Source organism: Triturus cristatus, chromosome 11, assembly GCF_964204655.1.
Source record: "Triturus cristatus chromosome 11, aTriCri1.1, whole genome shotgun sequence".
Classification (NCBI taxonomy): Eukaryota; Metazoa; Chordata; class Amphibia; order Caudata; family Salamandridae; genus Triturus; species Triturus cristatus.
In genome coordinates, this window is record NC_140594.1 from 276,235,878 (window position 1) to 276,256,723 (window position 20,846).

Sequence of the window (20,846 nt, forward strand, 5' to 3'; positions counted from 1 at the left end):
AGAAGGGCCACATCCATAACTCCTGGTGGCCAAAGGACCTTGCTGGCCAAGCGGCGAAATCTTCGCTCAATGCAATAATATGAAACAGACTTCTCACGGCGCATGCCACCCAGGCGCCAAACAGGACACCGAGGTTTACACCGACCATCCCAACTCGAAAGAAAAGGCACCACAAACCCAAACCCCTGTGTGAGTCACTCACCGAGGCACCGCTGAAGGATCCACCCATGGACAACGCCCCCTGCATGAAGCTTGAGTGCCCCCTGAGAATAAAGTAGGCTGTGGTTCGCCAGACACTGCGCTTGACCATGCTCTGTAATAGCCGTGTCCTTCCCAGACACCAATGCTGGCACTGAGCAGGGGTGCACATTCCTACTAATCTTACACAACTATTCCTACTAATCTTACACAACTGCCACAGCTCCACTGATGCCGCGCAACGTGCTCCATCTCAGGAACCACCGAATGGAGCCCCTTGGTAATTCACGGCTGCACTTCGCCCGATATAACCATACACTGGCATGGTGGACCAAGACACCCGCCCCGGGCCCCTCAGTGCAGAGCCGACGCCGGGACACAAAACTGGCTTGAAGTTCCCAAGTCGCCTGTATGGCACCAGTGCCCCCATGCTGCCTCCAAACAAATGCAGCTACTGCATTGGCAGTCTCGCCGTGCTAGCGGCATCCTAAACCACCGCTGCCCGGCCACAAGCCCAAAACTGCCTCCACAAAGATGGAGGACTGTAAAGAAATCCCTTGGAGGCCATACCAGCAAGAGGCAGCGAAACAAGGACACATGCTGGAGCGTGGGTAACCAGCTCCACGCCGGGGGTCGGGCAGCGCTACCCGCTGTGAAAATGAATCTTCGCCGCAAGCTGCAGAAACAGTGCATCCTGCAATGGCGATTGCAGCAGCCTTACTGAATGATTTAAACCTATGATGCATAAGGATGCTTTGACCACCTTTGGAATTGCCCACATTTAAGAATGGTCCCGTGATTTGGCGCCAAACAAGTACAAGTTTCTTGTTATTCTTCTCAACCTGCGAGTGCAACACTAACACCAACGGTCGCACTACCGACCCACTGCGCTCCGCTTACTGACCCCAGTATGCCTCCCTGCAAAACTTCACCATGCGCTGCTTGGGCCATGTGTTCCACACTTACCACTTCACTAACAGCTTTATTGTGATCTAAGCAGAACCCACCAAATGCTAAGTGGTAGACTCACATATTATATACAGTAATTATTAGTGAGCTGCTGCTGTGTTATCGTGATGAAAACACATCACCATCCCTGAATACTGCATGCAAACACCTTTAGGAATTGGAAGAGTGTGTCCGTGCACTTTCAGTAAGTTTGCTTAACGTGGGCATGAAAGGGCTGGACTAATTCAAAGCTGTTCCAAACAGGGGCCCCCAAATAAGTTTCTACCAAGGGCAGCTGAACTACCGCATGTGCTGTAGTGCACTAGTATGCACTCCTGACCTCAAACCTTCAAAATGTTGTGTTAAACGCGCCAGAGCCCCCCACGCATCCTGAAGAAGGCTGTGCATTGGAGAAGGTTACACCTTCGTGACACTGGGCTGCCCAATGCCTTCAGCCAGACCGTAGGACCACAGGACCGTGCATGCAGTGTTAATATGAAATGCCCCCGGCATTAAAACCATGTGTAAGGAACCGGGAGATTTCCTGTCAAGCTAACCCCAATCCTGCGAGGCAAGACCCAGTCCACAGCTGTGCCTAATTAAGAACCCTCCTGCTTCAGGCACGATGGAAAGACAACAAGAACCTCGCACTCCATGCCTGCGCCCGCAGATTAATACCACACATAACGAACCAATGGCCTGAGCGGGAGCGTAGAGATAGTGATTGAACAGCCTCATTGCGGTTTTCACAGCGCTTTACATGACCGCATGCTGCATTACAGACGGTACCGGGAGATTACGAGAAGTCCCAGCCTCCCACCAGACTCAAACCCGGTTCTCCAGCGCACCAGCATTAAGTCTACCACCCTAGCCATTAGTCCAAACAAAGGAGCAGTAACAGAACAGCAGTTTACATTTCACAAATCAGCTGAATATATGTATCCCAGTATAAAGTGAACTCAATCCAATCCCAAGGAACTAGGCCCTGGGTGAAATTCACGCGCCACTCACCCAGGCCCTGCTGTGTGGAGAAAAGAGAATAAGGCACATTCCTGAACACTGCAAGCTCACTCCACCTGACCCCAGGCTTGCCACCGCGGGAATGACAGGCCTCCTGCGGTACAAAGCTCGAATCCATGCATAGCATAGTGTGCGGGCCGACTTGAATTGCTGTTTCTGTCATAGCTTATAGATTATGATACACGTAACATAATACCTACAACAAGTCTGCACTATTTGCTACGTCAATGGTCATTAATACACAAGCTAAATAAGCAGTAACTAAGGCTTATATTTAATAAATATTAAGTTACTGCGACCAGACCCGCTAGCATCACCCGCTGGTCACCCTGGGTTACCCACTGGAGTGGGGGGGGGCGCACCACCCTCTGCCACATCTAACACGCCCAGCCGGAACCGTGGACTCGTCGGGAGCACCCGGTACAGTAGCGCAGAGAAGCGGGCTACAAGCAGCCAGCCGGGAGGCAGCATCCATGCCCACGGATCCAGGATCCACGGATGCAAGATGCGGTGACGCTCTCCACACAAGATCCACTACCTAGAGACGACGATGCAGGCACCCACAGGTAATCCTGCACCTGGCGGAGACCCGTGACGGCCACAGGCGGCCCTTCCCGCCTAGGGGCAGCGACACGCTCGTTAAGGGGTTGGAGGCGGCGGGGCCATGCGGAAACGGTAGTGCCTCGAATACCCAATTGGCCCAACCCAGACAAAGGCATGCACTTGGGCTTCTTCACGTGAAACCAGTCACTCAATCTGGGGCATTTTCTGGAAAGCATGCGGTAGATTAACAACGCACCCATAAATCACCCCCCCAGGTGGAACGGGTCACGAGTGGGTGGAAGTCATGGTAAACAGGAAGAAATTAGACTACACCACTGCTAAGTAAACTCCTGCAGGCCAGGACACTACTCTCACTACGACGCCAGCTCACGTGCCCTGAACAGCTTTGAACCCGGCACCACCAGCATAAAGATGGTCGCCAGGAGGCAATAGGAAGCCTCCAAATGGTGAGGGGGGAGTCTGGGCTCCCCCATAGCAATCATGGATACAGACTCATGGCCCCCGCCGCTCCACCACTATGTCACGCACGTGACAAGTAACAATGCGTCCTGCCCAAGATCACGGGTGGAGCAGATGCCGCGCTCGGTGCCAGGCTCACCCACCCCCTCAGCTGGCAACTCAGGCCGTACTTAAGCAGGGGGCAGCAAGCCACCCGCGACCCGCTAAATTGTAAAATGGGGAAAACAATCTGAATTAACTGTTTGTACCACAGAACCAAAGACGGGCACATCCTTGTTGGGGCCACAGCACCCGCACCACGCTCCCAACACCTCAGGGGCTGACGAGGTCACCCCTACGTGCACCACCGAGGCAGAAGTGGTGAGGGTAACCTGCTCTGCCACATACCCACACACCATGCATTGCATCAACACAGACGCGCCTCAGCAATCAAACTCAACTCAAGTATCTGAAGAGCTGGAACTCCTTAGATTAGACTATAGAGGTCTACTAGATCAAAAAATCAAGGCACAATGGGACGTTCATGCTATGGATAACTATGAATATGGTGAGAGAGCTGGTGCAGTTCTGGCAAGGAAGATCAGAATGGACAGGGTCCGGAATAATATAGATAGGTTAAGGCTCGACGACCAGGGGAATATATCTTGTAAACAGAAGGATATGGAAGATCATTTGCTTTCTATGTTTTCTAAACTATATGAGGAAGAACCAACACGGGAGAACTCTATGCGATGGTTGACGAGCAAGGCCCTCCCTACATTGACTGATGATGGTAGAACCATTCTTAATAGTCCTTTCACTGAGGAAGAGGTTAGGGATCATATCAAAAAATTAAAAAATAATAAAGCAGCGGGCCTGATGCCCTCCCGGGCGAAATATATAAATTTTTTGAGGAGAATCTGGCCCCTAGACTGTGTGAATTATTCAACTATATATATTGTAGAAAGGGTAGGATACCAGCGTCATGGAGGAGGTCTAATATTGTGCTCATTTTAAAGCCAGGAAAGGACCCCCTCAGTGCGGATTCATACAGACCAATCTCCCTGCTAAATGGTGACTATAAAATCTTTACTAGTGTTCTGGCAGGGAGATTGGCCAAGTTAGTCCCACAACTAATCAATGTTGATCAGAAAGGCTTTGTGCCTGGTAGATATATCCATGAGCTGAACCTACAGTTGATTGGTAGCATAGATTTAGCAGTGACACGGTCGGAGCCCCTGGCGGTGGCTGCATATGATGCGGCAAAGGCCTTCGATCGTGTCAACTGGGGATTTCTGTGGAACACACTCGGGGTAATGGGTTTTGGCGAGACTTTTGTTCAAATCATGAGAGGGTGCTATGAAGGAGCTTCGGCGGAAATTCTTCTGAACAGCCGATTAACATCAAGCTTCAAGATAGGGAGGGGCACTAGGCAGGGGTGCCCTATTTCCCCTCTCCTTTTTGATATTTATATTGAGCCGTTGGCACAAGCACTCAGGATCGACGAGACAATTACACCCTTCAAATATAAGGATTACAGCTGTAAGCTTGCCTTATATGCTGACGATCTATTGATCTATACAAGAAATCCTGCGGAAGTACTCCCTAGGGTAGAGGCGATAATGGTGGATTTTGGCCACCACTCGGGCTATCAAATAAATAATTCAAAAACAGAAATCATGTGTTGGGGGATTGATAACTGGGTAGGTCCTTGCAGTAGTCAGTTTAGATATATAGGAATCATCATTACCCCAGATATTAACAATTTAGTTCAAGTTAACATCAAGAAATTAAGTAAGGATATTGATCAGCTTTTCTCCAGATGGCAGAACCTTCCCCTCACAATTTATGGCAGAGTTAATTTGGTCAAAATGGTTATTTTGCCTAAGTTGACCTATCTGTTTAATTCGATCCCCCTTTCATTTTCTGATAAAATTCTTGCAAACATGCAGGGGAAGATTGGTAGCTTTATATGGGCAAAGAAAAAATCCAGGTTATCATGGAAAAAGTTAAAAAGAAGATTATTAAAAGGCGGGCTAGCACTCCCAGATATAAATTGGTACGCTCTATCTTTCCAGCTCAAAAATTTTAGGTGTTTATTGTCATGCCCTGATGACTCCAATTGGGGGAGAATCCTGAATTTAATGGTAGGTTTGGAGGGTAGAGAGTCTGGGTTCCTGTACAAATTTGGAGCGGTCAAATTCTACAAAAAAGTATGTTTAAAGGTATTAAAATCAGCCCTTAGAGTTTGGAACAAAGCTAAAGAGAGATGGGGGATTAAATATTACTCTGAGTTTGCCCCAATCTGGGAATCCCCAGGCCAACCTCTATGTTTACTGGATAGTATGTCCCTCCCTATCAGGAGAGCAGGAATAAATATTTGGTCGGATCTGATAACATCGGATGGAGTCCTCCCGTGGGAGGTACTGAGGTCCAGGATCGGGGACTCCTTCTCTAGGTTTAAATATATCCAACTCTGCTCCTGGTTTAAGGCCGAGGAAGAGAACATCGGAGGAAACTGGGAAATCGAGAGTACTCTTTTATTTCCAGGGCCCAGGAAGAGAGAAGTTGGGTTCTGGTATAGGAAGATGTTGGAAGTGGAGGAAGCGCACTCTCCCGCACCAAATAGGGTATGGAACTCAACGAGACTTGAGGTAAACTCAGCTACTCTATATGATTATTCTTTAAAAATACTATATAAATATGTTAGAACTGTTTCTCTTAAAAAGAATCATTTTTTTACTTTAAATAGATTATATTATACACCAAAAAAACTTGCGAAGTTTATAAATCCACCCCCCTCCTGCCCAAGATGTGGGCTGATAGAAGTGGATGATATCCATATATTCTATGAATGCTTGATAATAGGCCCCTTTTGGAGTAGAGTGGAACGGGATATAGAGAGTATTTTTAAATCAAAGCTTTGTTTGAACCTAGCTAGAGTCATGTTTGGGCTGGAAGTAGAACTTATTGCTGAATTGGGAGAATCACATGTTGCATTATTTCTTTGTTTTATTTTGATCGCTCGCAGAGAAGTATGCAAGATGTGGAAGGATCCTAACCCCCCGTTATATGATAACTGGTTGAGAGCTACACTGAGAATTGCACGTTTAGAAACACTTTTAACTCATAGAAGGAATAGTACTATCTGGGAACCCTTTTTTGAATGGCGAACTGCAATGAGGTTGTAATAATATATGGTCCAATGATTAACACCATGCCTTGGTATAAAAAGGCAGGCCAGGTTGGCCCCAGGCGATAGCAAGAACTCCGGCCTGGGCCACCCAGGATAAGATTGGGCCACAGGAGAAAAGTTGCATTTGTTAGTGGTGAGATGAGGATTATAAAAAGAAAAAAAAACAAAAAAACACAGACGCGCCTCCAGCCACGACCGAGGATCAAAACCCTGGACCCCAGGTTCACACCCCCGCATAACAGAACACGCAACGGGACACAGCGCCTCAAGGTCCGCAGCACACTCTGCCCTGACCGGGGAGGGGGACCTAAAAACCCGTCTGGATGTTCGCATGGACATTGGTACTACCCCTGCAATGCCTACAGGAAAGGTGGCTGCAGGACAATGAAAGCTAATAGCATGCCGGGACCATATCTGGGAGCTGCACTACCTACCCCCCCCCCCACCCCCAGCTGACTGCACCCCAGGCAATGGCTGGGGTCAGTCGGCATGGACGCTGAGGGGATATGAGTGGGGGGGCGATCAAACTACCATGCACAGCTCCTGGACCCGACGACCACATGTCCAGACTGTCCACACAGCATCACATCAATGACCCCGCGGGTGCCGGGAGGGACCGAGCATCGGGGGAGGCGCTCGTAAACTCCCTGGTTTGTGGCAATGCTGCGCGGCCTACAGCCGCATTGCATGAAGACCCCAGACCTGCCAGCGACCCAATCCCTCAACAGAACCCGACCGTGGGCACAGCCCGGCGGGCCTCCGCGGGGACGGGCCTGAGCTATTTCCAGGGACCGGGTCCCACCCGGGCCTTGGCCAGCGTGGTGGACCCCAAAGAGGGGGTGGTAGGGGAAGAGGCCATGCCCAGCACTCACCTCGCTTCCAAACGCGCAGAAGCACGACTCAAGGTACCGAGACAGCCACACTCCAGACGATGGCTGTATGGCGTGGCTGGTGAACGGAGGACGACGTGTCCGGCGCGCAAAAGAGCACGCCTACACAAGCACCATCTGCGTTATACCAGGACACATTCATAGGGGAGATAGTGAATTGCACAGAAACACGGGATGACAAGCCCAGGTTGCCGAGATTTGGACCCGGCTCCCCAGCCATAGGCTCCACCGTCCTCGCTGTCAGGCCACCTCCTCTCCCCCACGAATCATGCATGCCACCACTGCAATGGTGAAGCAAAACAAACAATTCACCAATGCATACGTCGCTCTCCCCAAGCCCCGCCACGGGAGGCCAATGTCACGCCCCAGGCCCTTTGCACTGGGGCAACATCCGGCAAGCAGGCCGACAACGCGGCGGCAGCCGTGAACACACAACTGCACTGGAAACACTGAGGCCATGTCCGTTCCCCTGCCCCGAGTGCCCCCCATTCCGAGGTGGACCGAGGCCTCACAAAGCCAAAAGAGCTCTAACAGGAACAATGGGAATTGAACACATAACCTCGAGAGTAAGGGTCTCAGACCTTAACCATTAGGCCACAGTGCCTCTACCAAACGTGAGTCCCCCTGCTCTGCCGCTCCCCCATTCCCCCGATCCCGCACCACAACAGTGAGCCAGCTGGAGGCCGAACATGCCTCAAATGGTGGGGGGGGGTGGGGGGGTTGGAGACCCGTCCGGCGAGCGCAAGGCAACTCTGCCAAACAGCGACCGGTCACTCCGGCATAGCCCCCAAACCTGACCCCCGCACACATGAGGCAAGGGCTGTGGGAGGGGAGAACCCCGAGGAGCGCTCAACTCGCCAACAAGCCAAAAGAACTGCCCTGACTTACCGCACCAAAGCCGACTGGACCCGCTGCACGACGCGATTCGGCCCCGGAGCCGACCCACACACCGTCGCAACCGCAGGGACAGCGTGACCAAAAGACGACATGTCCAGGGCGCAAAAGAGGAAGGCCAGTGGGTGGGGGAGGCCTATATACCCCCCCATTCCTCGCGCCCTGGAAATGATGCACCCTGAGCGCCGCAGCACCCTGGCTGCCAGAGTAGGGGGACTCCTCCCCGAGGGGTCCCCACACCGAGAAGAGGGGTGGGTGGGCTGGTGCCTTGCTGGCACCAGAGGCCCACCCTCCTTAGGGCACCCTGCGGGCGCCTCGGGCAGCCGCACCTTATTTGCTCTGCCTGCACAGTGCACGCAGGCCCCTTCTTCGCCCTCGTGGGTGTACATAGTAATACCCTGTGTCCCCACTCCATAATCGGAAGTGGTGTCCGGGCCCCTCCCCATCTGCCCTGTGCAGGGTACTAGTGTCCGCCGCCACGTGTCGTTCTGACATCTCTCCTCTTTGTTGACAAATAATGCTTTTTCTCCCTGCCTTTTCAGGAAATAGCAACCACCTGAAAATGGTAGAGAACATGAGACATGAGAAAGAGCAAAAAAGAGAGATAAAGAGAAAGGTACAATGTTTGCTGTGTCCCAGACATAGATCTTCGACCCATCATTATAGTTCTTTAATGAGCCTTTTCAGGCTTCGGCTCATTCACGCTGGCGGGATCTTTCTTTTTCCTGGGCCTGTTCTTCCCCTGCTGCTACTGCCCTAATAGGTTCCTCGCTGCTGTGCAGTGCTCTGTCCGCACCCTCCCTAGTGTTGTCGTTCGTAGCTTCCTGTGCGTTGATTGGCAGTGCCTGACTCTATATTAAGACAAGTGCGAGCTGGGGAAGTGAGAAATCGTGTTCTTTGGACCAATTTTCTCATGAAAAGGAATGCAACCAGACCCCAGCAAAGTTGAAACGCTGCACAAAACACGGCCCCCAGTGGACGTAGCAGAGGTGAGGTAAGTTCTTGGACTTGAGCTACTGTGCTCGCTACATCAAAGGCTTCACCAAAGTGAGCACCCCACTTTGTGAACTGACTAAACAGTCATACTTCTTGACCTTGGAGTGCGACAGGGCGTTTGAAGACAGCCAGCATGCAGTCACAGCAGTAGACTACCTCACCTACTTCGATGCATCCATGAGCTCACTGTAGATGCCAGCCCAGTGGGGTTAGGAGCCAATCTCGCACAACATACGCCAGGAAGAGATTCACCAAGACAGATCGTTGCGTATGCCAGTAGGACATAGAATGGACATACTCTCAACCAGAGAAAGAGAGCTTAGCGCTAGTGTGGGCATACGAACACTACCACAAGTTCATATATATGGGAAGCCATTCACTATCATGACAGATCACCAATCATTGGTCACGATATACAGCAACTCGAACGCAAAAGTTCCTCTGCAAATTACAAGATGGGGAATCCGCCTGATGGACTACGACTTCAAAATAGTACACAACCAAGAAAGGAGCACAAGCCTGCCGACTACATGTTGCGGCACCCCTTGACTCGTGCAACAGCGACGACATCCTAGTGCCCGCCTGCACATGTCGTTCCAACAGGGATGATAGATGAAAAGTAGGGCTGAGACATAAGAATGATGAGTGAGGAATAAGGATGTCCTAAAATGTATCCTGAACGGACTCTCAGCAGTATGATTTATGTTTTAAATCAACAACTGCGTTAGCCACTCCTCATAAGCACTTTAGTGCTTTTGCAGATCTTTTAAGCTGTTTCTCGAACTTCTCTTTGCCTTAAAGAGAGTACTTAGTGACCACACCGTCATCCGCTCCACTCAACACGTATGCACAGACATCACCCAAAGATTACACTGACACATTAGTTATGGGTGAAGAACTGCTGCAGGTTTATTTCATACAACATAAGTATGACAATAGAGTGGGTTATCTTACGGGCGATCCAGGGCAAGCAGCCCCTCGCTGCTCCACCCGCCTTGCGAGCCGGCACGCACGGTGGGTCGATGCCCGGCAGTGCGGCACATTATTTTCAGATCCTCCTTAGGATCACGTGATCTGTCTCATACTCCCGCCCCTTTTAACAGGGGCGGAGCGTGTTATGGCACACCCCCGGTTGGTTAGGCCCCCCAACCGCCCGAAGGACTAACGGGGCGCCGTCGCGGTCTTCCCAGAACCTCCTTCGGCTCATGGACCTTGGCTCGGGCACCCTTACTGTGCCGGACAGGGGTACCCTTACTGTACCGCCTGTCGCAGAGGTACCCTTACTGTACCCTTCTGCCTCCAGATCGCCCTGTAACTCCGCCTGCAACGCAAGAAGAAGAAAAAAAAAAAAGAAAAAAAAATATTATAACATTCCAGCTGCGTGCTTCCTACGCCGCGCAGGGTAAGCGGAGAGGGTGGGCTCTCGCGCGGCCAGGAGCACAGAGGGCGAACTGCACGGGCGGGAGGCATAAATAGGGCCTGGCCCCGCCCAGTGGCCCACCTCCCCCAGCACTGCCCATTGGGGGCCTCCCCTCCCCACAGGCGCAGCCTCAGGGAGCGATGGACTAAGGGGGGGGCTCCGACGGGCGGCCACTAGAGGGCTGCCCTGCTGATGTCCCCCTGCGTGGGACGCGGGCAGCGGCATTCTGATGTTTGTCTCGTTGCGTGGATTTCACTGCTTGGTTTTGCTCCCGATTTAAGTGTCACAGAATAATCAAAAGAAACGTCCCACGTACCTAGACTGAAGCCATTGACAATTTCACCTGTAAGCAATCTGAAAACTCGCCAGCTGTATGATTGTTCTGAGACTGAGAGTAAGAATTCTAGTGGCTTTCGTGTATGCGTGCCATTGAAAGTGAAAAAGGATTTCCGTGAACAGTATAAATCTAATTAGGTCAGTGTTTTGTTTCTGCAATTGAATCTTCGACCAATGGCTCTTGTGGCCTGCTTTGTTTTTCTAATGAATTCTTATTGTAAGTAAACTGTACTTCTCCCACTCCAAGATGGCCGCTATGTTATTAAAGTAAAGGGAATTGATTTGGCTTTCATGTTTCCTTTCCGTTCCAATCAGATTAGTGACAGACAAGTCTTTTAGGGAGGGCGGGTCTTTGTGTTTATGGGAGGTAGCTTCTGTTTTTGGCAGAAGTCCGTGCTTTCAGTGCTGGACTGCAAGAGTAGCGATCAGTTTTGATGTCAGCCTCTTTCACTCACACACGCTTATTCTCCCAGGTTGTCTCTGTCCCTGAATACAGCTCCTGAAGTGTCTGCTTGTCTCCAGTGCCTTAGGATGTTTGCACGTGTTTGAAGGTGTGTGATGTTAGTGGGTTGTTTGATAGAGAGTTTGTGTTCAGTGCTTAGGGGTGTATCCAATCTTTAAAGTCGTTCGCTCAGAGGTGTCTTTCTAGTGCTAGATGTGTGTCCAGACCCAGGGTCTGTCCGTCCGTCCATGCATTGGTCTGCAATCTCTCATGCGTCAGTGAATGTGTACCTATATGTCTGGTGTCTTCACATGTGTGTTCCCAATCCGCCTGGATGTCTGCATCTACCTGGACTGTTTGTGTTTTTTTGGTAGTGTTTTACTTGATAGAGATACTGATCCTTCGAACTGTGTGTCAATCCATGCATTGTATAATTATTTCTGTCTATTCTTTTCTTTTTTTGAAGTATACTTTCACATTCCATGGGTGTTCTTTCTGTTTTTGCAGTTTGTGACTCATCGCTGTGGGATTCTGCCTTTCACAACATGTGGTGTTCTGTTCCTTCAGGTGCTTTATTTCTGTCTGCGTCATGCTAAGTTTGGCTCTGCTTACCTGATCCGAGGTTCGTTTAGGAAACTCACCTGCCCTTTGTGAGCTTTATCGTTCCCTGGTGACACAGCGTGGTGGCAAGTCTCTGACCCAGTCCCTATTTTGAAGTCTTACTCAGAGCTACGCGATGCCCCTGGTGTCTAAACCGATTCGGGATGGACCAGTCTCCTTCCCAGCACTACTTCTTCACCGTTATCTGCTGCTGCTTAAGAGCTACCCTATCTCAACCAAGGCTACTACAAGGTAAGGGGCGGCAAATGGACCAGTAAGTGGGGCGGGGGATGGCTCTTTCCTGGGCGTGGGAGTTAACAAGAATAAACAAATCCCTCACTTTACTTCAGCACTTCGTTCCAGGGAGAAATGGCTTATAATTGCTACGGAGTCTCCTGCCACCTCTCAGCGTTACTATTTTAAAGGTTAAAGTCATCATCCTACATGTAGATCAGGGACCCAAATATTTGAGGAACTAATTATGTTATGCGGATTTGTTTAGCGCACTACCACCCCCGTAGGGTATTCTGACTCTTAACAGCTGTGAGCCTAGCCAAACCCAAGGCCTAGTGGTGGTAGTCGAATAGCCAGGTCTTCAGCTCCTTGAAGAATTTAAGAAGTGGGGAGAAGGCTTTTATGTGTAGTGATAGGTTGTTCCACCATTTAGGAGGGATGGAGGAGAAAGCTTGTCCACTGGATCTAGTTTTCCATATGCATGAGATGTGGGTAGGTAGGAGTCTGGATGAGCAGTGGTGTCTGGAAGGTTTGTGAAAGCAGATGCAATTGTTGGGATATGGTGGACCAGTGTTATGTAATGCCTTTAAAGTGTTGGTGCCGAGTTTGATTTGTGCTAGTTTGAATATGGGGAGCTAGTGGGGCTCCTTCAGGTGTGGTGTAATGTGAGTGCAGAAAGGGAGGTTGGGAGAGATTCTGGCTGTGGAGTTATGAATGATCCCGGCATAAATAATGTTTACATATTCCGCTTTGCTTGTGACCATGGCATACATGACAATTTGCTAGGTGCTGCTTCAGAGCCATTGGAAAATCTTACTCAGCATTTTCAGAGTATGGATGCAAGAGGCGGTGATGGTGTTGACTTTGGCGGTCATGTCGAGTTTGTTGTTGATGCGATCCAGAGGTTCTTGGCATGGGTGGTGGAGTTGGGTGTCAGTCGTAGTCTATAGCCACCAAGTGGAATCTCAGCGGATCTTTATCCAGTGGGCAGTTTCAGTCATTGGACTTGACCTGGGTACTGGGCATCTTATCAGTGAGGGAGAGAGTGAGTTGTGTGTTGTTGGTGTAGGAGAGGACTTTGATATTGTGAGAGTGGATGATGCTGATAGAGTGATCATGTATGCATTGAAAAGGGTTGGGCTTATGGAAGATCCTTGCAGAACTCCAAAAATTAGGTTTCGGGCATCCAAGGTGCACAGGCTGACTGACTGGGTCCTTCCAGTCAGGAATGAGTAAATCCATCGGAGTGCCTGTACTTGGGTTCCGATGTCGTGTAGATTTTGGATGAGGATAGGGGGGTAGACCGTGCCAAACCCTGCAGAGAAGTCCAGGAGGATGAGGGCTGCTGGGTCTCCTCTGTTCGGAATCATGCAGATGTCATCTGTGGTCGGAGATGAGGGCAGTTTCCATGCTGTTGTTGGGTCTGAAACTAGATTGAGTGGTGTCGAGGACTTGGAGGTAGTTGAGGTATTCATTGAGGTATTTGTTGATGATTTTGTGTAGGGCCTTGGCCAGGAATGGTAGCTGGCGTGTGTTGAAGGGTCAATGGCAGGACTGTTGCATGTTTCTAAGCATCTGAGAAGGTTAAGGAAGAGGTGAGGCATTCAGAATGGGTGCGAGCAGAGCACTGATGTGGTGCAGTAGGTGTGATGGGGGCAGGGGTCCGATGGGGCCCCTGAGTTGATGGACTTTCTGGTGGTAGCTATTTCTACTTGGGTGGATGATGGACCCTGTATTTAGCATTGGTTCTTTGGAAAGGATTAGGAGGCGTTTGGCTAGGTCTGTGAATTCTGGTTGTGGGTTGAAGTTGCAGTAAATGACGTTGATTTTGTTCCAGAAGATTTAAGAGAGAAGTGCTGATTAAGTTGGAGGCAGCCACTGGTGAGGTGAAATCCTTCACAATGGCCAAAAGGTCTTTGCTTCCGTTAGGGTTGGCTTCTATGAACTCCACCCGACCAGCGCATTTGGTCGTCAGGATCATTTGGTGGTAGTGTATCGCGGTGGATTTGAACGTGCTCCTGTCCATATTATCCGGGCTCATTCTCCATTTGCACTCCAGTTGTTTACAGTGGCGTTTCATCAGTCTTAGTTTCTCTGTCTACCAACTGTTATGCTGCTGTGTTTGAAGGGGATCAGGGAGACCGGACAGGAGGTAATCCAATTGTTGAAATTCTTGATGGCATTGGTGAGGCTGTTAATGTGTTTGGTTTGGTGGGTGTTGAGCGTGGTATTCCAGTTTTAGCAGGCTGGTTTGGTGGTGGTTTGTGTGTGCTGGACCGGGACGAGGATGCTGAACTAGATGATGCCGTGCTTTGTCCAGGAAACTGGTGTGGGCTTGTCAAATCTGATGATGTTGAGCAACTTCCATTCTGTGCTAGAAAACATGCTTCCCCCCTCCTCCATAAAAATAAGACACTTTGCTCCCTTTACTGTGTTTAGTGATCCATACTTATCCTTAGTAACAGTTTCTTTATTTTCCCCTATCAATTTGACTCCACTACCTTGGTTAATTGCTTACTCGAATGGATTACATAACCAACTAACCACCACACACAGGGGTCATCCTTGGCTGAAATTAGATATAAGAATATCTTGATTGGGAATTATATGATCACCAATCTGATATCAAGTCAAGCGCCTTCTCGAACGTCTACCAGCAATCAAGGACAACAAATGTCTCCAGATCACATCCAGGCTGAGTGAACCAGATATTGATATAATTTAAGCATAAACAGGGCTCAACTGTATTCATTTTCCCAAGGCTTTAAAGTAGTCAACCCAGTCTGACCATCGCACTAGTCCCTCTTCATTTTTCCTCATGGTAACACAGTTATGATATCTGCTTTGATTAATTCCATCACAGGACTAGATTAACCTAATCTGACAACACCTCTCCAAAAAAAGCTATGGAGGCTACAACAGATACACTGACATTCTGGTCATCGGGAAAGACCACACTAACCAATAACCACAAGTGTAATTGTGAAAAAGGCCACTTGAGTTAAAAATGTGCATCACAGTAACACAAATCCTGGCCCAGTGACTTATAGATCAAATCATGCCTCACTCAGCAAAAAATACCAGTCCAAGTCCCCCAGCACCTCAACATCCCATACGATTGCTTTTACTTCTGCACAACACGTAATTCTCATTACTATCTTGCTTCTCTAACTGTGCCACCTCTCTTGCTTCCGCCCATTCCTCTAATTTTGAATTAGCTCTGTCTGAAGCACCTCATTCTCCCTACCCACTCCCCAAATCCCCTTGAGTTGGTCCTTTCAAATATCCTGCCACCACATCTGCACGTCCACATTAGATACATCAATATATGACAAAAGACCTAGACACCTATTCCCCCAAAACCGTGCCTATCTTATTAACAAAATCCCCTTCTTTACAAAAATTCCAACTCTTACTAGGCTTCTTCAACCATTTCGCCCTTTTCCCCCAATAGTTAAGTGGCAAGGAGGGATAAAACAAGCCTCTCCACCACTAAAGTGAACGGTGTGCTGGCACTTTCTGGCAAAAAGTATAATCTAAATCTAGCACGTCACCCAAAACCCCCTGCTGACCCGCTCCCCTGGGTAGCCTTGCCAGTGGCCACCTGCTTTGGCCAGGACTGCTCTACTTGCATGAGTCACCCCGGGGATGTGGCTTAATCTTACTTCACCTGGACTCCATATCATGCAAGATGGCGCTAACAAATAGCCCCAACACGTCTGAGCATGAAAAAGACTCGTATAATGAAACCGGTGTGTCACAATAACTAAAATTCTGATCCAACGCATTTCAGAATAATTCATGCTGAGTTATCCTTCTGGCCTGTGCCGTTGCCCTAGTCGTAAAATAATGGATCCAGAATTCTCCTTCTGGCAATCGCTGGCCTTACAACACTCTCCTCAAAAGTCTTAACAACTGAAACACTCATAATGCCGACCCATCTGCATGATCGAATACTCTCCGCCTCACATAAACTCCTCACATTGACACCAACATTCGATAACACCATCTCTTCAGACTCTTTCCAAACTAAACCAGGTGTGCCCCTCTGATCCATCTTGTATTTCCACAACCCTGCATCTGCCCCATCTCCTCTATCCACTGCGTCCCCCTGACTAAGGCCACTTACAATCCTACAACCTAATGGCTCCGATACCCTAAAAGCCCCCCAAAAATAACCAAGACATTGCTAATACAGACAACCTTTCCTCTAGTCAATTGAAATATACTGTCCCTAGCTCATCGATCAACGTCCTCAATGTCAAAGTAATGAGCAAGCAGAGCGGGCTCTTTGCTGCCAACTGCCCATCAGGGGAGGACTGCGCACTACTACTTCTGCTGCTTTCCATTCCCTTTATTCACATTCTCCCTCTCCACACATCAGGCCCTCTCTGGACAGCCCAAACCTGCCTCACCTCCTAACTGCCCATACTATGTTCCACAGCAAATCTTCACTCTTTTCATTTTAAAAAAAATTAAAAAATTAAAAAAAAAATTAAAAAATTATCGACCAATTGCTAGTCTACCCTTCATGGCAAAGATGATTGAAAAAATCATGAATACCCAGATTTCCGAGTTTATTGAAAAACATCAGCTCCTCGACAACACGCAGTTTGGGTTTAGAAAACATCACGGGACAGAGACAGCCCTGATCAAAGCCGCTGATGATATCAGGGTCATCAGGGACCAGGGTGGCACCGCCATACTGGTTCTGCTAGATTTATCAGCGGCTTTCGACACGGTCGACCACAACATCTTGGTCGACCGTGTCCAAGGACTCGGCATCTGCCACACTGCCAAAAACCTAATAGAGTCCTTCCTAGCCAAAAGAACGCAGGCTGTCACTCTGGGACCCTTTCAATCAGCTCAACTCTCTGCTCCCTGCGGAGTTCCTCAAGGCTCATCCCTGAGTCCGACACTGTTCAACATCTATGTGTCGGACCTTGCTAAGACCATCAAAGCACATGGGATGAGCCTAACCTCTTACGCCGACGACACCCAACTAGTGTTGGCGGTTAAAGGTGACGGAGAGCAAGTAGCTGAAAAATTTAAGAAAGGGCTCCTAGATATAGGAGACTGGATGGCTACAAACTGCCTAAAGCTAAACTCGGAAAAAACCGAGGTACTCATCTTTGGTCCACTCTCTCCAGCCTGGTCCACCTCTTGGTGGCCAGAGACCTTCGGTACTCCTCCGACGCCCACCTCGAAGGTTAGGAACCTTGGTGTCATCTTTGATGATGGACTAAACTTCATGAACCACGCTAACAAAACAGTATCAACAGCACACATGAAGTTAAAAATGATCCGGAAAATACGCCCTTTTCTCCCTGATTCTGCCATCAAGACACTGGTTTCTGCCCTGGTCCTCTCATCTCTGGACTATTGCAATGGGCTATTCCTCAATGCTCAATCCAGAGTAATTGCAAAACTTCAAACAATACAAAATGCGGCAGCTCGTCTTCTTACCGGTAAAACAAAGTTTGAACCCATTTCCAAAGATATAAAAGATCTTCATTGGCTTACTGTACAAAAACGAATTCATTTCAAATCACTCTGCATAGTATTCAAAACAATTAATAATCAAGGACCTCATTTTCTAAGAGACCAACTACAATCTTACAAACCCACAAGAGTTTTAAGATCAGCTACTCTCAGCCAACTGGTCGTCCCTCGCACCAAAACAGTTAGCTGGGGTGACCGACGCTTTTTGGTGGCGGCCCCCAGACTCTGGAACACCTTGCCCCTTAACATCAGACAAAGTGTTACACTGCTTCAATTCCGCAAACTCTTGAAAACCTGGTTGTTCTCTCAGTAACCTCTCTTCTTTCTTCCTTCACATCTGTTCAATTAACTGGTTGTATCCCCTCGCATTTCCTTGTCAATATTGGTTTTAGCGCCAAGACGCCTACGGGTAAATGCAGCGCTTTACAAATATTAAAAATAAATAAATAAATAAATAAATTTTGCGCTGCGGAGGCAAACATGCCAGCACTGCAGCAGCCACTCTGCCTACAGACCTCCTACTGGACCCAACTCTCCTGGGATCCCAAGCTTGCTCTAGCACCCTGGGAAATATCAAATATTCCTTCTCTTATTCTATAAGGGCCAACAGTGGCTTGATCTATCAGTACTCTACTCCCCTAACCTCTAAAATTATAACCACGAGCCTCACTGAACTACCTCACAAACTGGTCACTGAAAAATCCACCCCCATACGACTAATGTGAATGACATGCTGGCACCAATCTAAAGTCAGTCAACTGCTGACTTGTCTCCTGGCGACCCCTGCAAATGGCCACTTGCTGCATCTTGGACCTCTGCACACCACTCGCCTGAGTCACCTACGGTGGGCCCTAACTGTACCTTTCTGGGACTCCTATTTAATAACACTGGCCACTCACTAAAGGGCATGCTGAAAATATTTGCCTACCATCAAGTAAAACAAAGTCACTTTTAAAGCTATTGCCATAGTACCGTGGGCATTCTATGGGACCTCCCCTTCCAAGCTGTGCACTATTGATATTAACTACACCAATGAGGGGGTTTCCGTCCTATGAATGCATGTAAGGAGCTACCTATCAGAAACCCTGGGAAAACTCAGAACTACCCATAATTCAAAAGGACTTAAAAGCCTCCCTGTCAGTGTTTAATTCCTAAAATAATAATTGCTGGTGCCGAATATTTTTCTCAGTTGCCTTCGGCCAGCGCTGCAGAAAGTAGGCGCGTTAAAAACCCAGGCTGCATAGTCTTAATACCACCTCATGCCTTTTTCTTCCACCACCATACATTCCCTGCACTCTTATCTCACTCTCGCAGGTTCTATTTTCTCCCTTTGTGACCACTGTTTTACCGTTTTTCTCTTTCTGGGGGTCAGGATGAAAATAAATGCTGGTCCCCAAAAGTGATTGCTGGCGGGCCCCACCTGTATCCACCAGCTCAAATTAAGCACTGCTTACTGTTCAATTAAACAAGTGTTGGGAAAGAAAAGTCCAGTGCATGGTAATGGACGTGTATCCCTGCACTGAGTGCCCCAAATGCGGTGATATCTGGATCCTTGGTAACAATTTTTCGTCATGGACGAACACAGATCATGCATGTGCTCCATGAACTAGGCCTGTCTCACAGATTGCACTCCTGCTTAGACCAGGAAGGGTGCCCAAAGTGCTACCCCCAGATGGTAGAATGCTGCGGCTTTTACCTGGAGTTAAACCCCTCAAACACAGTGGTGTCAGCATATCTCGTTTTCATTATTAGTGATCAGTAGAGTGAACAGTTCTTTTTACCTACCCCACTGGAGTGGAGCCTTCTGACCCACGTGTGTAAAGTTCTGCTGCTGTGTGCTTAATTCAGCATTGCCCTGCAATGGATTGTATGCAGTGCCAGTACGCGTGCATGGTTGCGTGTACACGCAGGAATGAATGTGTGTGTGGGAAGTGTTACTTTACATGCCAGTCAATGTATATGGTGCGAGTGTACTTGTGGGATGTATATGTGCGTGTGAAGGGGTACAGGACACGCCCGTCAGTGAACATGGTTGCCTGACTGCATTGGGATGTATGTATGCCTATGAAGCAGCACAGTATATGAGTCAGCATGCATGGGTGCGTGCTGAGGTGTATGTGGGCCTGTGAAGTGGTGCTGTGCAAGAGAGCCTGCATGCATATAATTGCGTGTGTGCACACGGATGTATGAGTCCCTGGAAAGGGTAAAATTCATAGAAGTCTCTGGGTTCCATTTCGGGGAACAAGAACTTTTAGGGGGGTTGTGGAGGTAGTAAAACCTAGTGAGATAGAACAGCGGATTGCTGCATTTCTGAGAGCTGTATTGGACACACACTGGAGGAAGTAAGAGCCATGCTCTTCGTGGTGCACTTCAAAATGGATCTTTGATTCCGAGAGCTGTCACTGGTCAAAGGGGCCTGCCCACATCGCAAGGAAAGAGATGTGCTGACAAGGCTGTGATCCTCTAGTTACTCCCATGGCCTGTGTTTGGGGCTTAGACACTCCTGCTGTGACAGACTACTGTCTGGAGGAAAAGCACAAAAGAGGAATCAGCATTTTAAAATGGGCAAACACAAACTTCAAAGACATAGACACTAAATCGTATTTGGGCCTGGAAATTGATTTAAAAAAAAAAAGCTTGAGACTCCCAAATTGACAAACTGAAGCTGTATATCAGCATGAAGAACCTTAGCACAAGTTCTGCCTGCTTCAACAAGAAATGTGGACTAAGGGTCTCCCAGTCTCCCTGCTGGGTGACGGGATATCATCCAGGAGAATCAAGACCATTTTCACTGGAGCTTGGAACTCCAGCTACTGCCTCACCCAAGAGCAGAGGAAACTGTGTGGAGCAGGCTATTGCCTGAAGGGATCAAGGTCCAATGGGAATCCTGTCGAGTGGATCCCTGAAGCAGAATGAGAGATTCTGGTCCTCGACAGGACAGCCGTACCGATAGGACCATCCGCCACCGTGCGTTGTTCAGGACCCTCATATGCCAGGTGACAGCTGTGGTGATTATTAAGGGCCTTCTCCCTGGTGCTGTGCTATGGAGATGAGGCTCTCACCCTTTTTATTGCTGTGACCCGAAGAGGGATGCCTCCTTAGCTGTGGTTCGTGATCCCAGTATTCAATGAGAGGGTTGCCGTGAATTTTTAGGGCAGTCTCTCGGGT

General features: G+C 48.8%; 1 protein-coding gene across 4 annotated transcripts in view; it reads left to right on the forward strand.

Moving 5' to 3' along the window:
* Window positions 1-10,690: 10,690 nt before the first annotated feature.
* PXMP2 (peroxisomal membrane protein 2) overlaps window positions 10,691-20,846 on the forward strand; it is a 148,390-nt gene continuing 138,234 nt past the window's right edge. The window contains exons 1-2 of one of the 4 annotated variants that reach the window (XM_085633544.1): window positions 10,691-10,909; window positions 11,850-12,194. In XM_085633544.1, coding sequence (XP_085489670.1) covers window positions 12,079-12,194 — 116 coding nt within the window. In that variant the 5' untranslated portion in view covers window positions 10,691-10,909; window positions 11,850-12,078. Of the gene's footprint in view, window positions 10,910-11,263; window positions 11,452-11,849; window positions 12,195-20,846 lie in introns of those variants that run through there. The other 3 variants (XM_085633545.1, XM_085633541.1, XM_085633542.1) reach the window with 3 other exon arrangements.